Genomic DNA, 19,338 nt, shown 5'->3' on the forward strand with positions numbered 1-19,338 from the left:
AAAGAGGCGTTCTTCCAGGAAGAAAAAGAGTCAAAGTTCAGGCCGCACATGTTTCTGGGTCAACCCTTACTCCCCTCGTGCGCTGACTGAAAAATGTGACACCCTCGCTGCTCCACGCACACCGCAGCTTGGCGCACATCTGTCGAGGCGGCCATTTTTAGCTGCCGTTTCTATTTTCGTTCGTGGAACATTAAGCAGGTAAAAATGTCCAGCTGGATGCAGCTGGTTTCGAGAGTTTTACATCTGCAGTGTGAAGGACACACTCGTTTGGGAGGCATATCGGGGAAACATGCATTGTACATTGGCGGTTCTGTTATTCTGTGGGTCTGTTTCCTGCTTCCACATATAATGGGAAACCTGAGAAACAACCCTAATACTTGCTAGAGTTGCACCTTTTGGACTACGTAGTTTGATCCACTTCACACTTTGAACTTTGAGACGCTTGAAGGAGCAAGTCATCACACAATGGGATCAAAATCTGGACTTTGACTAGGCCTAGGACTTTCAATTGTGAACCCACAGCCACTTATTGGTGGATCTACTGGTGTGTTTTGGATCCACTTCTGTTCTATTTTGCACATGCTCTCAAATTTTCCTTAATCACCCTCTAATTTTATTCTAATAACTCGATGAATTGTTAATAATATCTGAAAAAAAGATAGCAGGGCTTCATGTAAAGCCCCAAAATGACCGTTGTTGAGAAGGAAAGAGAAGGGGAAAAAATTAACTTAATTTTTTATACCAAAAATCAACTTAGCTAATTGGTTCGGCGTATCTTCAGAGGAATGTTTACTTTAAAGTATGTTTTCTTTGGCACTATGCTTTTCTGTTTTATGCTACTTTACCAAAGCTAACTTGCGTTTCAGGGAGCACAGTTTTTCAGAATGAAATGCACGCGTTTTAAATAAAAACTGGCTAAAAGTAAATATGATTATTTTATCCAGAAAATGTCTTGTTTTCCTTGGTGATTTTGCCCTCCACAACACAGTAGACATGCCAACCTACCTGCTTCTTGTCAGCCTTTTAAAATGGTTGACACCTAGCAAGCTAAATGTAATGGGTAGCATGCTAACAAGCTGGAAAATTAAACACTGATGGTTTTTTAGTAACAAAAACAAAACAAGGGATCATTCCTATTAGCAAATTCAGATGCACATCAGATGTCATCCATGTGTGTCTCTGAACTCCATGCAGGTAAACACATTTTAGCCAAGTTAAGCTAACACAGCTAACACATGTTGTTATTGTTATAACCAGAAATAAGCACCTGGGGGTGCTGGTCTTTAACTTGCTTGTGGGACTCCTGGAAAGGAAGAAGTGGCGTTAACTTGCAGCTTGACACAGCAAAAAAGTGGCAAGCGTTACATTCAAGGCCTGCGTCTTGGATGCGTTTATTCAAAAGTGTTGGTTTCTGAGAGGAGAACGGGCCTCCCTCCAGGAGACGGTGATATGATTTAGCAGCAACGCCCAGATCCTGACTGGGGTGTCTCTCGTTCCCCGAGGAGCCTCGATGATATTTCCCAGCTACACCTTTTCCTTCCTCTGCCCCCAGCAACCTCCCCTCACAGCTGCCCCTCTGAAAACACTTTAAGAACACAAAGAGCTACCACGAGAAAACATCAAACTCTGCGTTGCTGTCGCTGGCATGAGAAGCAGCGCCGAGGATCAGATTCAGTAGTCAGAGGTTGTTTCCTCTTCCAATAATGGGATAAAGCGTGTTAAGATTTCTTACCCATAACTCGGCTCATTCCTGCAAGTTTTCCTGTTTATGTTTGTCTCCTGCTTTGAGCTTGCCCAGACGATGGGATCGGACAGTGCAACTGCTCGTCTCGATCGTCTTCTTCTTCTCCTCAAAGGTCATTGAGGTGTCCCCTGACTGAGCTATTTTGAGGTGTTTCTACCTCTAGAAAAATCCTCCAAACTGTTCATTGCAACACATTGAAATGGCTTAAAAATGAGAATCACTGCAGCCTCAAATAGACGGTGCTTCCAGGAATTTATTCGGTGTTTCACTTTTTCCACATTTTGTTGAATTACAGTTTTTTTACCAAATTGTATTAAATTACTCTCTTTTCTATATATTCTATACACTGACGGTCCCGACGGAGCGCCGTCATGGCCTGCAAGGGCTTCTCTGTGAGCCTAAAGGCATCTACAACCTACATTGTAATTCTTGTTCAATTAAATGCCAGGGTGTAAGTTTAGTGTCGCAGGTTGGTGGGGATGCATTGTGAGGATGAGACGGGGAGGGGGCGGGGGTGATGCACCTAAGAAGAAGGGCAAAACTTAAACGTGAATCCCATGTTGATGCCAGGGGATGAACAAACCTCTGTAGCACCAGACCTTGTTACATGGCATTTCTTTGTTACTGGCAAACTAGAACTGAACTCTGGCAGCTACATATAAATAACCAAGGTAAAGGTAAGGGTGTTTTCTTTCTGCTCAGTTCATAGGAACGATTTTATTGTATGAGGTAAAGGCAAGAAAGGTCAATATAAGGTGTCTTCCTTTTTTTTTCAATTGAGATGACGTAAGAAAAACAATTTCCCAGCCTTTCAACACATGTACACCATTTTGCCCCTCTCCCTTTCACACATACTCCTCCTGCGTCTGCTAAAGCAGAAGCTGATCAAAGGGGAAATGGGCCGCTTCACATCCCACCTTCTCCCAGATCCTGGGAGGAGTCTGAGCCGAGTGGCAGCGGGGAGAACAATTGCAGGAAACTCGGAGAGGAGCGAGGGAGTTCCTGTTGGCAGGACCGTGCAGAAGACGAGAGCAACGGTAAGCTTCATACAAGTGGACTCGGGCCCACCACCCTGTTCAGAAGGAACTGGGCTCTTTAAGATTGGAACAAGAGCTCATTGTTTAAGATGTTTTAGGAGGATTATTCCAAGAGTCTGTCAAACGTCATACTCTTGGAATAATCCTCCTGAAAACATGTCAAACAAGAGAGGGGTGAGGCGGACATCCCTCTGCTTTTTGAGACAAATAAGCTTTAATAAAACAGCTTGTAAAGCAACCAGTCTGCACTAGTTGATAAGCCACTCATCCAAACTTGTAATGATTTTGATGAGTGGTATATACCAGTTTTGTTGTCAGCAACAGCACCTTAAAGTACAGGTTGAGTTGAGGGTGAAAAGGTTGAAGTAACACTCAGATAAGTAATGTTCTGTAGTCAGTTCAGATAAATGTCCTCTTTAATTCAGTCAAGCATTAAACAGTGGAGATTTCTCAATATGTCTACATAGTAAAAACAGAAAATATCTGATGAGAAAGACCTAAGAAATCTTTTATCAGTTGATCAGTAAATATAAGGTGAGTTAATCTGTGAGAATCACGCCGTTGGTGCTAAAATTAAAATTTCTGAAGGTTGCTCATTATTCTTTAGTAACTTTTGCACTCGTGTTTTGCCCGGAGTTCCTTATGGCTCTGGATAGTGATGGCTGACACAACTCTGCAATGTTGTGTGGACATCGGGGACAGTTTCCCTGGACCGGCAGACTGGGATGGGACACTCTTAAGCGTCCTCAGTAAGGTCAATCCAGCGGTTTGAAAGTCCGTTGGATAGTCAAGCCTTGGATTCAAGAAAAGCAGGGTGGTTTTCATCCTGGCTGTGGAACAGTGGACCAGCTCTATATCCTCAGCAGAGTTCTGGAGACTACGTGGTAGTTCGCTCAACCAGTCTACATGTCCTTTCTGGACTCGAAGAAGGCGTTCCATTGTGTCCGTCGTGGACTCCTTGGGGAGTACTCTGGGGAGTAAGAGGCGGAAAGAGGATCAGTGCCTCCAAATCTAAGACCTTGGTCTTGAGTTGGTAAAGACTCTCTGAGTCGGGCTAGAGGTAATGTTTTACTTATCTCTGGATCTTGTTCACAAATGGGAAAAAATGGAGTGGGAGCTTGATAAGCAGATTGGTGCAGCATTTGCAGTGAAGCTGGGCGCTGTACCGGTCTGTCGTGGAGAGAAGAGAGCTGGGTCAAAAGGCGAAGCTCTTGATTTACATTCCTACCCTTCTCTATGGTCACGGTCTTTGGGTCATGACCAAAGAAACAAGATTGCGGCTACAAGCAACCGAAATTAATTTTCTCCGTAGGGTGTCTGGACCAGAGAGTCTACGGAGAAAAGCTAATTTCTCCAGCTTTTCCACTTTCCAATGTCTGGACTTTTCCTGAGTCCTTTCGGTCATCTGAAAGGGACTCAGAGGACTCTCAACTCTCCATGTTGAGAGGAGTCAGCTGAGTTGGCTCGGATATCTAGTTACTATGCTTCCTGGACGCCTCCCTCCTGGTGGCAACTCCCACCAGGAAAACCAAAGGAAAACCCAGAACACATTGGCGGGACTATGTTTTTTGGCTGGCCTGGGAATGCCTTGGGATTCCCCCAGAGTAGCTGACCCAAGTAGCTGGGGAGAAAGAAGTCTGGACCTCCCTAGTTTGGCTATCACCCTGCGACCTGCCCCCGAATAAGCATAAGAAAGATGGATGGATGGAACTTTTGTACTCTGCCACAGAAATGTTAACAAATTGTCTTTCTAATAGGCTGTCAAAGTGTCAAAAATCCAAGTCGGTAATAGTTTTTTGCTCGGCTCCTCTGAAAATGCTAAGAGCCTGGCCCAAAACTGAGTGAAAATGCAATAGATGCTCAAAGGAAAGCATGGTCCTTAGAAAGTCTGCATCATTTCTGTAAACACATTTTAACATGTATGTGATTGTTTTATCTAAAAGTCCTTCCTTCTACCCCTTTGGATGTGACCCCTCCGTGTGACATATTCCCACGTTGGATCACGACGCTCTTTCGGAAACCGCCACAGTCGACAACCAAGCGTTGACATCACCAGCCACTCACATAAATTATGACTTCTTTGTGGTCTGAAAGGGCTGTGTAGTGAGTAGCAGACTTTCTCTCAGACCCACCCTGGCCGGGTTACACCATCCATGCGGCCAGGCCACATTGCTAAGCCCGAACAGTTGCTGCCTCCTCCACACCCTCAAGCTCATTTCATTGTTCTCAAGAGTGAGAGATCCCCATAAACAAGAAGCCCCGAGTGTGCTGTGAGGCAGATGTGTGGATAAAATATGTAAAATATTGTATTTACCAGAAAGGTTCTAATGAACTGGAATTACTGGACACAATTGTCTCCAACTTGTGTCACATCTTCCCTGAAAATGAAAATCCTTAAATTGTCTGTTTTTCCACAAGTCTGACATTTGCAATACAAAAGTTACATTACGTAGCTTCCGTCGAAGAACATGCATTCCTAGCATACCACCCAAAGAAAGATAAAGTCCATCGCATCTTGCGTATCTGACGTTCGTTTTCCAACGACGGCCAGTCGGAAAGTGGGAGTTTCCTTCTTTAGAATGGAAAAGTCCAACCGTACAGATGGGGATGACTTTTTGTCTGAGGTTCACCTTGGAATTGAAATTGACATCAGCAGAAAAGAAGTGTAGAGCAAACAAATTATAATTTTTGGCATTTGTTTTATATGAAATTTATAGAGCCAGTCAGAGTTTTGAGTATATTATATAAAAGTGCTTTGTGGGGCAAACTAGAGGCAGGAGGATATTTAATAATAAAGCTGAAATCAACTTGCAAATGTAACTGGATGACTGTCTTAAACCTTAATGGGAAAACCCACAAGTTATGTCATACCTAAATGACTTTTAATGAGACAGACTTGGGGAGTTTTTGGTTTGCTTACTGTCTTTATTCAGCTGGGAAAGAGGCTTTGGAGAAAATCAATAAAAGAAGATCTCCACCAGAAGAAGGTTACAGTTTTAGCCAAATTGAAGCCCAAATCTTTGAAGAAAGCTGTAAACATCTTTGCAATCTGACAGAGTGGACAGATTTTGCCAAGTCAAGATGTTCCATGCTGAAATATTCACACACCAAATTTTTTAAATCGACCTTTTCGAGCTTTACATCATGTTTTTACCTGGAGCGCTTCCTCGAGTCTTTCATTCATGTTTCATTCCACCTGTGCGATTCCCCCACTCAGCTCCTTCAGACTAGCCAGCAGCAATTAGCAAACACATGGAACATCTGCTGAGCTCAGTATCGGAGCTACTTCTCTGTGTGATGCTGGTAAAAAGAAAGCTTTCTGAAAAGGTTTATAGAGGAGCCAAGTTGTGATGACTTCCTGAAGGCGGAGCTTCAGAAAGAGCACAAGTTTTTAAAGAGACAGAGGCCCAATTTCAAGGCGTGAAATGACAAAGTCAAATTTCTTTGAAGTCATATTTGAGATGTGCAGCATTTTTATAACAACTGAAGTTTACTTTAAATCTAACTCAATTGTTTGCGATCAGCTGTAGCGCAGCTGCTACAAACAGAGCTTATTTTGGCGTCGATTTTGCTCCGTCTGCAGTTCTCTTCTCTGGCTTTATTCTCTCGCGTCCTGTGGAAACGTCCTTGAGAAATTCGCCGAATTTCTACCAACCGGGCTTCTGGAAAGCCGCCCGGGGAACGAGAGCTCCAGTGAAACCATTCAGGCCCCGGTGGAAGTGAGGGAAGTGAAGGCAGTAAACAAGCTTTAGTCACGGAGCTGAGGAAGCGTCTGCTACCAGTACACAAGAATGGATGGATCAAGAGTTCAATGGCGATGGTATTCTTAGAAACAGGAAGCCTGCAATGCATCCACAGCTCCGATTTCCATCATCAGACGGGGTTGTGATTGATAAACAGCAAAATGCAAAGTACAGCCCGGATCCTTCCAATTCTTGAATCGCCACTTTTCTGCTTCCTCCCCCAATAAAACGGGGAATATTTGCCGTCAAATTTTACGGGATACTAAACCATCTGTCATGCAGCTGCAAGGGGAAACAAAACAAAACAACAACAAAAAAAAGAGCATGATGGTTTCATAATTGTTGTTTCCAACAATCACAGAAACCAGAGTCCTATCTGGAATTGAAAGGCATGTATATAGAAAGTCTTACAGCTGCACATGTGCTTTCGATCAGGCCGTGTCTCGGAAGAGACAGGTCCAGAGTTGTACCAGCCTCTCTACGGATCGAACTCGACAAACGATGGCACAAAAGTATAGATGGAGGACTTTTCCTGCGGGACTTCCTAATTGTACCCGTTTGCACTCGCATGCCTTCTGGACACGGAACAGACGGTAACCCGCCCTGCTTTGTCTGGAAACAATATTCATTAGAGCGAGAAATATTTTCTGAGGTCAGACGAGGAAATTCCTCCCTCAATTAGATATGTGGGAAAGGCAACAAAGTGATTTGTTCTTTTTTTGTTCTTTAGGAAAGAAAATGGGGGTAAGAGAAAGAGGGGGTGGGGGAGCTGCAAAAAGAAAGTCAACATGGTTTTAAATCAACAAGTCTTTATTTACAGTATTATTACTTCAGTAGGAACAAAATCTCTTGGTAGTTTAAATACTATTAGATAAAAACGGTTGCTTTAACAACATGACCTGACTAAACAAGGTGAGCTTGATTAAATACGGAAATATAACAATTTTAGCGTTTTGTGACCAAAAAAAAGGTATTTTCACAGGAAGACATTGAGAAAGAGTCAAAACATGAGTAAAGGACATTCTAACATTACGTCACCTGTTATAGCTGGGCTTATTTTCGACTATGCGCACATTCAGTGAATTATCAGTTACCGCTGTTTTAGGGTCTAAGCTTCATTGGAGAATTTTAACCATACAAAACTCTCTTGTAATATATGAAGAGAAATTCACTGCGTTGCTGACAGTAGTCATTCGTCTCACAGTAGAACAATCGGCAAACTCTCGAGAGATTTGGAGTCGGAACCAAAACCAATAAGCTTTAGCGTTCGACTGCCGAGGCCACTCCAAAATACAGACTACGAGCATCTCGGGTTGAAAGCAGAAAAACAGTTTATGTGACAGATTGTGCCTCAAAGAGTTTCCTCGAAACAGTTTCAATCAGACGTTGTACAAACACACTGCAATACAGTGTGCTTCTGTCGTTTCTCCAGCATTTAGAATTGCATACATGAATGACAATACAATTAAACCAAATCAAATGCATGAAATGCAAACAGTGCCCAATGGAATGAAACATTAAAAAAATTCAGCAACATCTTAAGTTTAGCTTTGTCCAATTATTCATGTAGAAATGCCACATAGAGTGACATGAGAAAATCCACTCGGTTGCCATTTTCTTTGTTTTGACATTTACCTCAACTTTGCACTAATCTCCCACATAAATAGGATACAGTAGAGTGAAAACAATCACTGTTTCTTGGTCCTGTTTTGCCTCAATGTTTGCAACACTAAGAGTTGATACTGCAAAGTCAAGTCTGGTGAAATATGTAAAGAAGAGAATCCAAACTGCTCTCTTAACCTTTTTTTGTTTTGTTGTTGTTGTTTTTTTGCATGTCCGTTCATAAAAGATTCAGTCGAACCTCGTTTCTTACACGTAAGGGCCTTCCGATCTGAATATGTCAGAGTAGCTCTTGCCGTTCATGTGCTCGGTGTGGCTCTCGATGCTGTAGCAGCGATGGACTTCGGTGAGCGACGACGCCACGTAGTACGCCGAACGGAAGAACTCGGGGTTGGCAAACGTGCCGGCAGACTGCATCCGCAGAAGATTCCACTGTCTCCTGAGGACAGTCTGGACCTGGAGGGAGGAAAAGAGCGCACGCCGTTCACAGTTCCTCTCGTTTGACTCGACACAAAACAAGTCAACTTAAATTGTGACACATGTTGTTTTTTTTTAAAAAACGGCAAAGCAAGTTTTCGTGGAAAAGGTTTTACTGTATGGCACATTATGTTCACCAGATTTCTAACCAGTAAAAATATTGTTTCTGTTTCAAAGCAGAGATCCCTCTTCCATCACATCCTTTTTACAGAAGTCATCATTTCTGCTTTTATCTGCCGAATTATTACTTCTTCAGATTGTACTGGCTACCTATATTTATTAACTCACTCAAACCAGCAATAGAGTAAACTAAACAAAATTGAAACGATTTTGGTTTTGGAATTAGTGATTGTGGACAAATCCACTAAGTTCATTGCGTTGGGCATTTGCTGATAGTACTGTTATTATTCAGAAAGCAGATGACATCGGGCTATATTTGTTTTTGGGGGTTTTTAAAACACTGCAAGTTGTTTTTTTTTTTTCTCTTTTTCTTTTGTCATGCTATCTACAATCCTTACCGCTTGGTGGCGGTAGTGCAAACCTACCGTTTTTTCCAATCACCAATGAAACTCAAGAAGAAGAAGAAGAAGCGGCTAAACTGTTTAGCGTGAGAATTTTTGCAGTTTAAGGCGGAAAAAGTACTGGACATAAACTTGTAACAAATCGTCGTGTCGATAGTTTTGCTGTTTATCAGCCGACTTCCGAGCTGCAATTGGTTCAAGTGAGTTTGAAGGTTGAGTGTTTTGCCGACTTTAAAGATCACTGTTGGAGCTACCTCGCTAGCTAGCCTCGCTAGCTCTTAATTGCTATTGGTTCCCTGAAAGTTCATGTCGTTCTGCTTTCAGCTGAAGGTCATTTCTAAAATATAGTATATGTTTACTTTATCCACTGTTAAATGTCACATGACTGTGGTTAAAGCCTAACAACATGCCTTGTTATGTTATCTTGTACCCCACAGGTTTTGACTGAGAGACACCGTACCGTTGTCCCCATCGTGTCGCATTGAGGTCGGTGAGCATATTGTATGTCTTTTGCTTAGGTTTTAATTTTGTTTAGCACATTGTTGTTGAATGTTAGCATTTGTCTGAATAATTTCAATTGTTCAAATGCATACTTTAATTGAGTGTTGGGTCAAATTTAATGTTTATCATATTGTTTTTGGTAAAAAAAAAAAAATTGTGCAAGTTACAAAAATTGGATTGATAATACAGTGAAATTGCTGCAAAGGTTTTATGGCAAGTATGAGTAAGTCGATGTCAAATATACCGAAAGCTAATTTATGGATTAATAGAAATACTAAGTTGAATGTCTGTTTTTCTGTCTTGGTTTAGAACGGAGTTAACAGGGTGCACCCAAAAGATGCACCCTTTGGGGGTTTATTTAATGTCAATAAATAAATATGAGTAAATATTTAGGTTTATGGTTTGTAATTTTATTTTCATTTTGTTTTCTCAGTCTTGTCCCACTTTTAGTCAGTGGTGTCACGGGTGTGTGTGTGATCCAGAATCCTCAGCTTGACAGAGTCCACTCCCCACCAACCAAAGCGACGAGAATCCTCAAACGGCGACGCTTCCCTGCGCCACGATTTTGACATCAGCAAATGATCTTGCCATTCCCAGAAAAAAACCCGATTGATCTCAACCCCACGCAAACTTTTCCATTTATTGGAATGGAAAAGTCTCACGCGAAGCCACTGCTGGACCTCTAATGGACGTCTGGTCAGGGGTGGTCATGATTTAACCACAAAAAAGCATGCCATTAAAAATTTTCCTGGACTGGCCATTGTTTGCTTCTAACATCGGGCTAATCCAAAAAGATCTCACAGCCCGTCTCTTCCTGTCATAGAATTTTTGCCAGCTGAGCTGACCAGAGTTGAGGAGAAGCGAGTGGAAATGGATAAACCACAAAAGCGCAAGGAAAAAAACAAGTACTAAAAAGCCTGCAAAACGTGCCACACCTACCGATGTGTTTCCGATTGCTAGGAGGTGGACGACGGGAGAAATGAGACGAATTAGATATGGAGGAGGATTCATTGCGGGAGAAGGACTAAGGAGAGAAACACGAGGCCAGATCAGCTACTGAGGCAGAAGGTAAGAGGCAGCCGAAATGTTCTGTGTATGAGGTATGTCGGAGCAAGGGCGGTGTGTGTTTGTGTGTGAGAGAGCTAGCATGCAAAGACACTTTGAATTGACAGTGACTTGTAATAGAAAATGTCCCCAAAAAAGTTCAAAGGAAGAAAAACAGATTAGCAGTTAGAGAAATGAATACAATAGAAATAATTGGGAGTGTAGGCAAAAGCATCAGAAATGATTACGAAACTCCTTATTTCAGCCGGACTTTAAAACTGCCTAATAAAAGTAGGCTGTTTAAGATTTTAAAAGTGTTACAGAGTGGATTTGGTTAGGTTTAATTAGAACTGAATTAATTGTAGCGCCTAAACTGAAAAAAACCCAAAAATATAAAATAGAGAGTATGTTTTGGAGTTAAGGTCACTACTCACCTCCCCGTTGAAGAAGCAGAATATCGTAGAAACCAAGAGACCCTAAATGTCAATAGAAAGACGAGATTAAAATAATACTAGATGATATCAAGTCATACTTTATGATACAAAACGTAAAACAATCTAGCGTGTTCTGTCGGCGCCGACCTGGTAATGCATGAGGATGTTCATGATGTATAAGTAAATCTCCGAGATCCAGTGGCTGTGGGGTTGGTACGCCAGCAGGACGTACTGGATGCCCAGCAGGGGGATGAGGATGAGGGTGGCCCTCACCGCCCTCATGTACAGGCTGGATTCAGCCTGATGCGTGACGCGCAGTTTGGTGATGATGACCCGAATGATGTTGAGAAGGAAGAAGAAATTCACCTGTCAATAAGGAAATTCAGATACGACATTAGAAATACATCAATATAGAGACGTAGTTCAGTTTGTATACCTGCCACGTTAGACTATCACAATAGTAGAGTGGTGTGTTTTATGATTTCCTGCTTGTGTTATGTTTGTCACACATAAGATAAATATTAGTCCAGTAAACACAAAATGCACTTTTTAAATGAAGGTGCTTATTAGTAATGGTTAAAAAAATTTTTTGAACCTACAAGGGCCTGGGCGATTGATCCCAATATAGTGGTTTTGAGGGATTTATAAAAAAAGTTTTTAAAAAGTGCATAATAATGCAAGTGCCCACTCTTGTTTGTACAGATATCTGTTGAAATAAGTTACTGGAGCTCTTTGCATTACCACAGTTATTACAGTAGCTGTATGAATACAGGCAGAGCTCTTTGAGTAGCTTGTTTTGCTACATCATGACATAGTGACACGTTTAAGAAATATCTCAAAAAACATATGCTTTATAAACGTTACATATCGCATCTTTAAAGCTTTTTACACATCAGAAGGAAAATGCTAAAAAAAAAAAAAATCAGCTTTAAGGAAAAAGAAAAAACAAAACCTCTTCTTTTGGCTTATCCAATAAAAACTCTCACCACTAACGCCGCGCAGATGGGAGCGTGGATAATGTACAGCAGGGACGTAGCCGAACTGACCCAGCATCTGCAAACGCACGGTACAGACGTTAACAAAACACTCGACATCTAATACTTTATGCGCCGGCGCAAATCGTGAAAACTCACTTGTCGTCGTAGTAGCAGGTGCGTGCTATTGAATATATAACAGCCGGCACAAGGGGGAAACCTGTGGAACGTTTGAACTTTAGCAACATGCAGTTTTATTTCTTTGTTTTTGTTTTTAAGCAAAGCTCTTCTTTACTAACCCCATCCGAGAAGATAATACCACATGAGATGCTGCTTCTCGGCGAACACCGCCACGACAATCAGAGTGTGTAGATAAATGCCCTCGCACAGCATCCAGAAGTAGTTGCAGCTCATGATGTACATGTGAATGAACGCGAGAATCTTGCAGCTGCCCTGTTCAGAAAGAGACCCAGAAACTCCATTACCGCCGCGCGCTCGACAAACAACCGCGTTTTTGTTTGATCGCAAGGCAGAAATCTGTCTGACCTGGCTGCTCAGCGAATCCTTATTTATGCAGAACCATGTCAGAGTAATCACTGAGTTTAAGACAAAGGAAAGGAAAAGATTTTTGTGAAGAGTTATCCTCTCGCAGCTCAAAGTTCTGAGGAAACCAGAAAGGAGAATTTAGGGACATTTTATCATGAGCGAATGATGAGTTTACTCCCGATTTAAGGCAACTTACTTGAAATAGAAGAAGATTCCTAAGGAAACGAGGAGCGATACGAGCGACAGTCCATGACCGATCAAGATCAAGTAGAAGTGGATCATTGCCGTAAGCTGAAAGAATGTGGGGTCACATTAACGTAGTCACACTCGGCTCACTGTCTGGGCGCGAGTGCTTGCGTGTGCGTTTCTTACCGTCCAGTTTGTTTTGTCGGGTTTGCAGCTGGTGTAGTCCGTCCACGTTCTGTTGCTATCTGGGTGTCGCGCCCACTCGCCGGTCTCTGTGCAGACTTTTACTGCTATTGCTGCGCAAAAAAGTATTACACAACTTTTTCACTCGTTGACGGCATACGACAAGTTTTACCCCAGAAAGGTTGGCCCCGCTCATCCAGCGGCCCGTCTTGTTTACGAGTTAAGAAATGTGTAAAGTTTGCAGGACAATGTAAAATACCAATCGATAATTATGTGTAATTGAAAGATTGGAAGATGAATAGGGTTTAGATTGTATAATTGTTTTGTATTTTTTGGAGTCTTTTTTGTAAATACAGGAGCTTCAAGAAATGTTTCCTGTATAAATACTGGATCATGTGTAGCTTCTACTGTTGGCATAAGTCCAAGCCAATAGTAGAATACTTAATTAGGATGTAACAAAGTTATAGGATTTTTATTTTGAGACTCTTGAGCATAGTTGTGTTTGTCGTTATTGGCAAGTACTGTACATGTCATACTGCTAAATTTCGTACGATTGAATTTCCTGGCAACTTTTGACATTTTACAACACAAAAACAAGGCAGGCAGCACGCACATGCAGAAGAAAAAATTAACAGTGTTGAAGCCGTTTACTAATTGATTAGTCTCGCATTATTCTTAATTTTTCATAACTTTCTCTCAATCTGAAAATGTGCGTTTCCTACAGGACCAGAGAAATTCACCTCGTGTGTCAAAATCATCAAAGTAGTCTGGACAGTTTTGCTCTGTCGCTCCAGGTTCAGTGTCTCCCCAGCACAGCCATCCATCCCATGTAGCATTGCAGTGATTTATTGCTGTGCCTAATAAAAAAAAAAGGAAAAAAGGCGTAGTTTAAAATGTCAATTTTTCACAATAATGTACGAGTGCGTTCCTTTAGAAAGTCGTCTCTTATTGAAGAGGCTTTTTAAACACGACGCCTTCCCAAGCGCAGCGTTTCCATCCCTCACCATTACTGGTAATTTTGCGATCAGATCCTCTCGTAATCCTTTGGAAGCACCGGAACTGGGACACAGCGATCCGCTGGCGCAGCCACTGGAGGCTCACGTGAGTCCCGTTGCCCCTGTCGCCGTCGGTCGTCGCCTCGACCGACAGCTACGATTAAAGGAAACGGATACGTTAAAACAAAATGTCTGGATAACGCCACACAACCTAATCTTTTCACTTTGAACTCGGCACTTCTGCAAACCTATGACTCCTAAAAAAAAATTTAAACAAAATGCATTCAGAATAGAGGCTGAACTTGTGCATCCCTAGATCAGTGGTTCCCAAAGTGTGAGGTGCGACCCCCGACCCCAGTGGGGGCGTAAGAAGCTCTATAGATGAAAGAAAAGGTAAAAAAAAAAAAAAAAAAACGTTACACAAAAGTGTTTCACTGTAAAGATGGTTTGCAGTTTGTTTTGTTGCAACCTGAAGTGTGAAATAAACTTCAGTGGAGTTAGAAAACAAAATATGTGTTTAGGTTTCTGTCTGGTTGAACCATGTAGACCAGTAGAATTTTTTTTGTATTTTGTTTTTAGGGGGCGGGCAGAACATCTTTGGGAACCAGTGCCCTAAATTGATGTTACTTGAGTTGTTTAATGACTTTTTATAGATATAATTGATTATGTTCAGGAATCTTAACGACCTAATTTTGGGTACAAAAATATAGTGGCCAAAACAAGTAAAGTTTCTGTTATAGATGCAGATCTTGATCTATTCTGCTAAATCAAGTATCGTCATATTCAGCAGATGAATTGCTGGCGGCCGTGGTCCCTAACCCACAGGAGTCCCCCGTACCGCTGTAATGAAATAGAAAAACGTGAAGTGAAGAGTCTTGCATTTACCGTTTTTCACATTCAAAGCAAATTTCAGAAGAATCTAAAACACTAGTGATACGAGGTAGAGACGTGAAGCTAGTCTGTACCTCTATCACTATTGTCTGACAAAAAAGTTGAGATGTTCAGACATGATTGTCGCAGCGTTTGTCCTCTAAGCTTGCATAATATTAATAGAAAATTTTCTCAGAGTCGATGTAGATGGCGATGGCTGCAGGCAGGAAATGTTTCCCGTAGCAGTCTGTATTACAGCAAATTTGCAGAAGCCTCTGACCTCAGACACCATGTTAGCACGAAGGTATCGTGAAACATTTAACAGTTGTCTTTGCATTTAAAGAAATGCGGTTTGCAGGACATTTTCCGTTTCAACAGGATCTGACTAAAGTAATTTAAGCGTTTAGTTGTTTAGATGAAAAGATTTTAGATAAATAATGCATACTATTTAGAAAACGTATCAAAAATCTGATTCATTTTTCTCTTATTGTTGTAGAAATAGTATTATACAAGAATTTATTTATTTATGTTTTCACCAGATCACTTTTTGACGTTTCTTGGGAAACGATAAAGGAGAAGGAGAGGAGCGCCAGCAGCAACACGATGCGGCTCAGATCCATCTGCGCTCCGATCCTCTGAGGAAAGAGAAAAAGAAAAGTGATTTACCACTCCAAACCGATACAGCTATTATAAAATTAGGTTTCCCCACCACCTAGCTTCTTTTGGGGTTATTTTTAGTGGATCTAGAGGAACAGATAAAAATGTCCACACTTTAGCAAATAGTTTGTCCCTGGAGTTTGCAAATAAAAGTTCTTCCTGAGCAGCTACTGGCTCGATCCAGCGTGTCGGCACAAGCTCCATTTGTGGCAACACGAATAACGGTGTTGTATATTTTCTACGTCTGTATTGTCCAGCTGCTGGAAACCACAACAGATCAAATGTATCTTCATCAGGAATCACGTAGACAGAGCAAGCGGAGCCGTGTTTACTTTAAATATGTAAAAGGAGCTGTGGACTGTTTTGTTTTGTTCTGGATGTCGGGGTCACGGATTTAACCTTTGCTTCCTCCGTTCCCCTCCACTTCCTTCCCGCGCGGAGCGTTATGCCTGCTGAGCAAGTTTAACTGGACGTTTAGTCAAAACACCGAGCATGTAAAACGTAATGGGAGCACCGTCGACTACAGCGGACGTCGTAAACAGAAAACCGTCTGGGAAGCCGTCATAAAGCAGACGTCAGACAGGTTCATTAAATAGTTTTATTATTTTATATCGGCAGGGTTTCACGCTGTAGCGCAGCTGAGGGAAACTTGTCTACATGTGTTAAACACCGGGTGAGACGTAATTAAAGAAGGATGCATCGCTGATGTAACTATTCCTTCTTTAAGGCCATGGCTACGGTATTTTTCCATGAAATCCTGGTGGAGAACTGGGATGCACAAGTTAGGTTTTATTCACAGTTGTGTGAAATAATGTATTAGTATTGTTTGTAGAATACTGTGGAAAATGTTTCTGGGAATTAGATATATTTGATGAGTAGTTTTTTGGGCTCAAAAGAATATTTTGTGGATTGGTTGACTTTTCTGAGCGTAGTTAGTTAGAGGTCCACTATTATGCAAAATTAATAATTTGCGTGGAGATAAGAGTATCTCCTGCTTGTAGAATCATTTTAAACAGCCAGCCGTTCTGCTGGTCTCTGCAAAATCACCCTCTTCAAAAAGTAAACTAAATAGTCGTGGCAATTTATTTTACCTAGCAACCCCAAGAAAAGTCAAGCCCCTAAACCTGGCAACCCAAGCGGAGCTCTGATCACTTCATTCAAAAACGTGAACTTGTCTCTGCACACAGGCATCCGGTCACAGAGAGCGGAGCCGCGTGGCTTCATTTTCTCTTTGCTTCCATCGTCCCCGCGATATCGCCAAAGAACGATGTAGTTTGTGCAGATCAGTTTCGGGAGGATTCGTCTGAGAACGACCGACAAAGCGTTTACTGGAATACTTGGACAGAAGGAAGGTTCTGTTCCTATTGTTTGTCCCAAATCTGCAGACACAGAGATTGGAGAGGAGTCGATGTAAACACGGAGTGAGCCAGCAGCAGCTAATTATGCACTAAGTGGTGCTTTCCTTAACGAGCTCAGAACTGATGAAATATCTGAGATTAAGTTTGTATATTCAAAGAAATTAGCATGTTTTATAATGTTCTATGTTGTTAAAGGAGGCATAATGGTGCCTCCTTTAAAAATGGGAGAAAAGAACAGTTTTGTTTTTGTGTTTAATTTTTCCCCCCCAAAATTTATCGTGGGACAAAAAATTATGGAGAGGAATAAATCAGGATATCCAACTTAAAAAGGCTGAAATGTGTGTCCATGCAGGTGGAATCCATCTGTATATGAAATGGGATTTTCCCTGTTTTGACCTCAGACATTGAATTTTGTGTCAGGATGCATGCCATGGATTAATTTCATCAACTGACTAATTATTAATACCTAAGCATCCCACCTTCTGAAAAATCTCTTTTTTTCTAGAGCTTCAACCGTGTTTCCATAACATAAAGGGCTTCATTTTTCATAACATGTAAAACCACAAGAAAGGACAACAAGTGACATTACAACAATGTTGTTATAGATAAGCCCTAATCAAACAGGAATCTGTGCAAGTTGCTGAACAGGAAAACAATGTGAAACACTTGATTCCTCATGAATGAATATGAAGATCCAACTCCATGAAACTCATAAAGTCATCCTCCAAATCCACTTTGCTTGTTGCATACTCTACTTTATGTCACGGAAATAGTTTTGTTGTAGACACAAAATGACCCTCAGCGAAATGTCGAAGCCGGTCTCTTCAACAATAACTCATGTTTTGCTTGTTAAGTGTGACAAAAAAAATAACGCACAGGTTACCAGAAAACAGCTGGAACAATAAAACTTTCATCTCCCTCCTTTTCACATGCGTCAGACTGTTCAGTTCAGCTTAGAAAACAGAATGAACTAGCTGTTTGTTTAAAGGATCGTCTTACCTTGGCAGAAGAGAAAGGAAAAAGTCTTGCCAGAGCAAAGAGTAATCCTTAATTTGGAGAGAAATACCTTTTAATGTAATTATTATTATTGTTTTTTTACTCGGCCTTGGCGGTCCAGCGTGTGCGCGGCGCAGCAGAGGTTCACTGAGCCGAGCCGAGCCCCTCACAACCTACCGAAGCCGCGTGTGACATCAGAGGGCCGTCCTAGGAGGCAGAACATTCATTCTCTCCACCTCCTCCAGTTCAGGTTTGGTGGGTAGTATGGTTTGTAGGTTTGTATGTTCCAAATCAACACGTTGTAATTTCTCACCCCAAAACAAACGGCCCAGGAAATAAAGACAGCAGTTTGGAAATAAAGCTATTTTCCTCAAGTGTTTATTTTTATACTTTGTATTTTCTTCAGCTTGAACAAAATAGGAAAAGCAGGAATGATCTACACTACAACGCTTTCTAATTGAACTGAAATAGAGAAAATGTTTGTAGCAGATTGAAGCTTGAAGCAATGTAATATGATCCTAAACATGTAGTTTTAAAAAAGTTTAGTTAATGGTTCCATTTAATTCAGTGAACTCAAGTGGAGCTAGTATTTCGCTCTTCCATGTTAATGAGTTGATGTGTTGATTTTACTCCTGAGAATTGAGTTTCCTTTTATGATCAAGAATATCAACCAGGTTTGATGGTTTGAGAAAACTTGAAAAGAAATATATTTTGTTCTTTTACATTCATTAGGATATTAAAACTTATTGAAGTGATAACTTATCAGATTAGACCTTTTTTTCAGGGAACTAGATTTAGTCTTTCTCCTGAGCAAATGAGGGGGGAAAAAAAATCTCTTGTAGATGTTTGGTGACCAAAACATTCCCTTATAATAAAGTCCTAAGTCAGTAAGTTTTATATCATTAAAAGTGCTCTCTCTACTGACCTGATCTGATCTGTTTTAGACGGGAGGCTCGGTTTTCTTGAACGCTGCAGGGAAGGAGACCAAATCTCTGCTTGGATCAGTGCTTTAAAGCAGCGATTTTATTTGGAAATGTGCAGAAATTGATCCTGATGTGCTGAAACCCGAAGCCTGTAGAATCACTACAGGCTTTCATGAAAGCCTGTCAGACTGTTATTGATTCAGTCCATTTAGCTTTAACTCGTAATATCTACCAGCTGAGTTTTTGAGCCTTCACTCCTGGCGTTGTGTCCAATATTTCCAGGAAAGAAACGTGGCAGCTTTTGAAGAGCTCCTCCTACCTGCGAGGACTCAACCCGGTTTCCTCCTTCGCCAGTAGCGAGGTGACGGTTTTGGCGACGCTCGCCGCCTACGCTCTGCTGGGGAACGCCATCACTGCCAGCAGCGCGTTTTTCACCGCGTCGCTCTACTCGGCCATTAAGCTCACCGTCACGCTGTTTGTCGCTCTGGCCATCGAAAAGATCTCAGTTCCTCGGTTGAACTTAATGTTC

The 19,338-nt window shown here is 41.5% G+C and overlaps 1 protein-coding gene and 1 long non-coding RNA gene across 2 annotated transcripts; one reads left to right on the forward strand and one right to left on the reverse strand.

Moving 5' to 3' along the window:
* Positions 1-7,316: 7,316 nt before the first annotated feature.
* Positions 7,317-18,096, reverse strand: LOC114140729 (calcitonin gene-related peptide type 1 receptor-like). Its single transcript, XM_028010885.1, has 14 exons — positions 17,890-18,096; positions 15,448-15,510; positions 14,967-14,973; positions 14,015-14,158; positions 13,751-13,867; positions 13,014-13,123; positions 12,838-12,932; positions 12,642-12,756; positions 12,395-12,548; positions 12,255-12,315; positions 12,108-12,174; positions 11,269-11,487; positions 11,122-11,163; positions 7,317-8,600 (listed from the first exon to the last, which is right to left on the reverse strand). The coding sequence occupies exons 2-14, from the start codon at positions 15,493-15,495 to the stop codon at positions 8,394-8,396; spliced, it is 1,386 nt and encodes a 461-aa protein (XP_027866686.1). The 5' UTR covers positions 15,496-15,510; positions 17,890-18,096; the 3' UTR covers positions 7,317-8,393.
* On the forward strand, positions 8,592-15,512 carry LOC114140732 (uncharacterized). Its single transcript, XR_003594658.1, has 4 exons — positions 8,592-9,342; positions 9,580-9,628; positions 10,077-10,711; positions 15,415-15,512. It is a non-coding gene; the product is annotated as an uncharacterized LOC114140732 (long non-coding RNA).
* Positions 18,097-19,338: the final 1,242 nt, after the last annotated feature.

This window comes from Xiphophorus couchianus, chromosome 24, assembly GCF_001444195.1.
Source record: "Xiphophorus couchianus chromosome 24, X_couchianus-1.0, whole genome shotgun sequence".
Taxonomy (NCBI): Eukaryota; Metazoa; Chordata; class Actinopteri; order Cyprinodontiformes; family Poeciliidae; genus Xiphophorus; species Xiphophorus couchianus.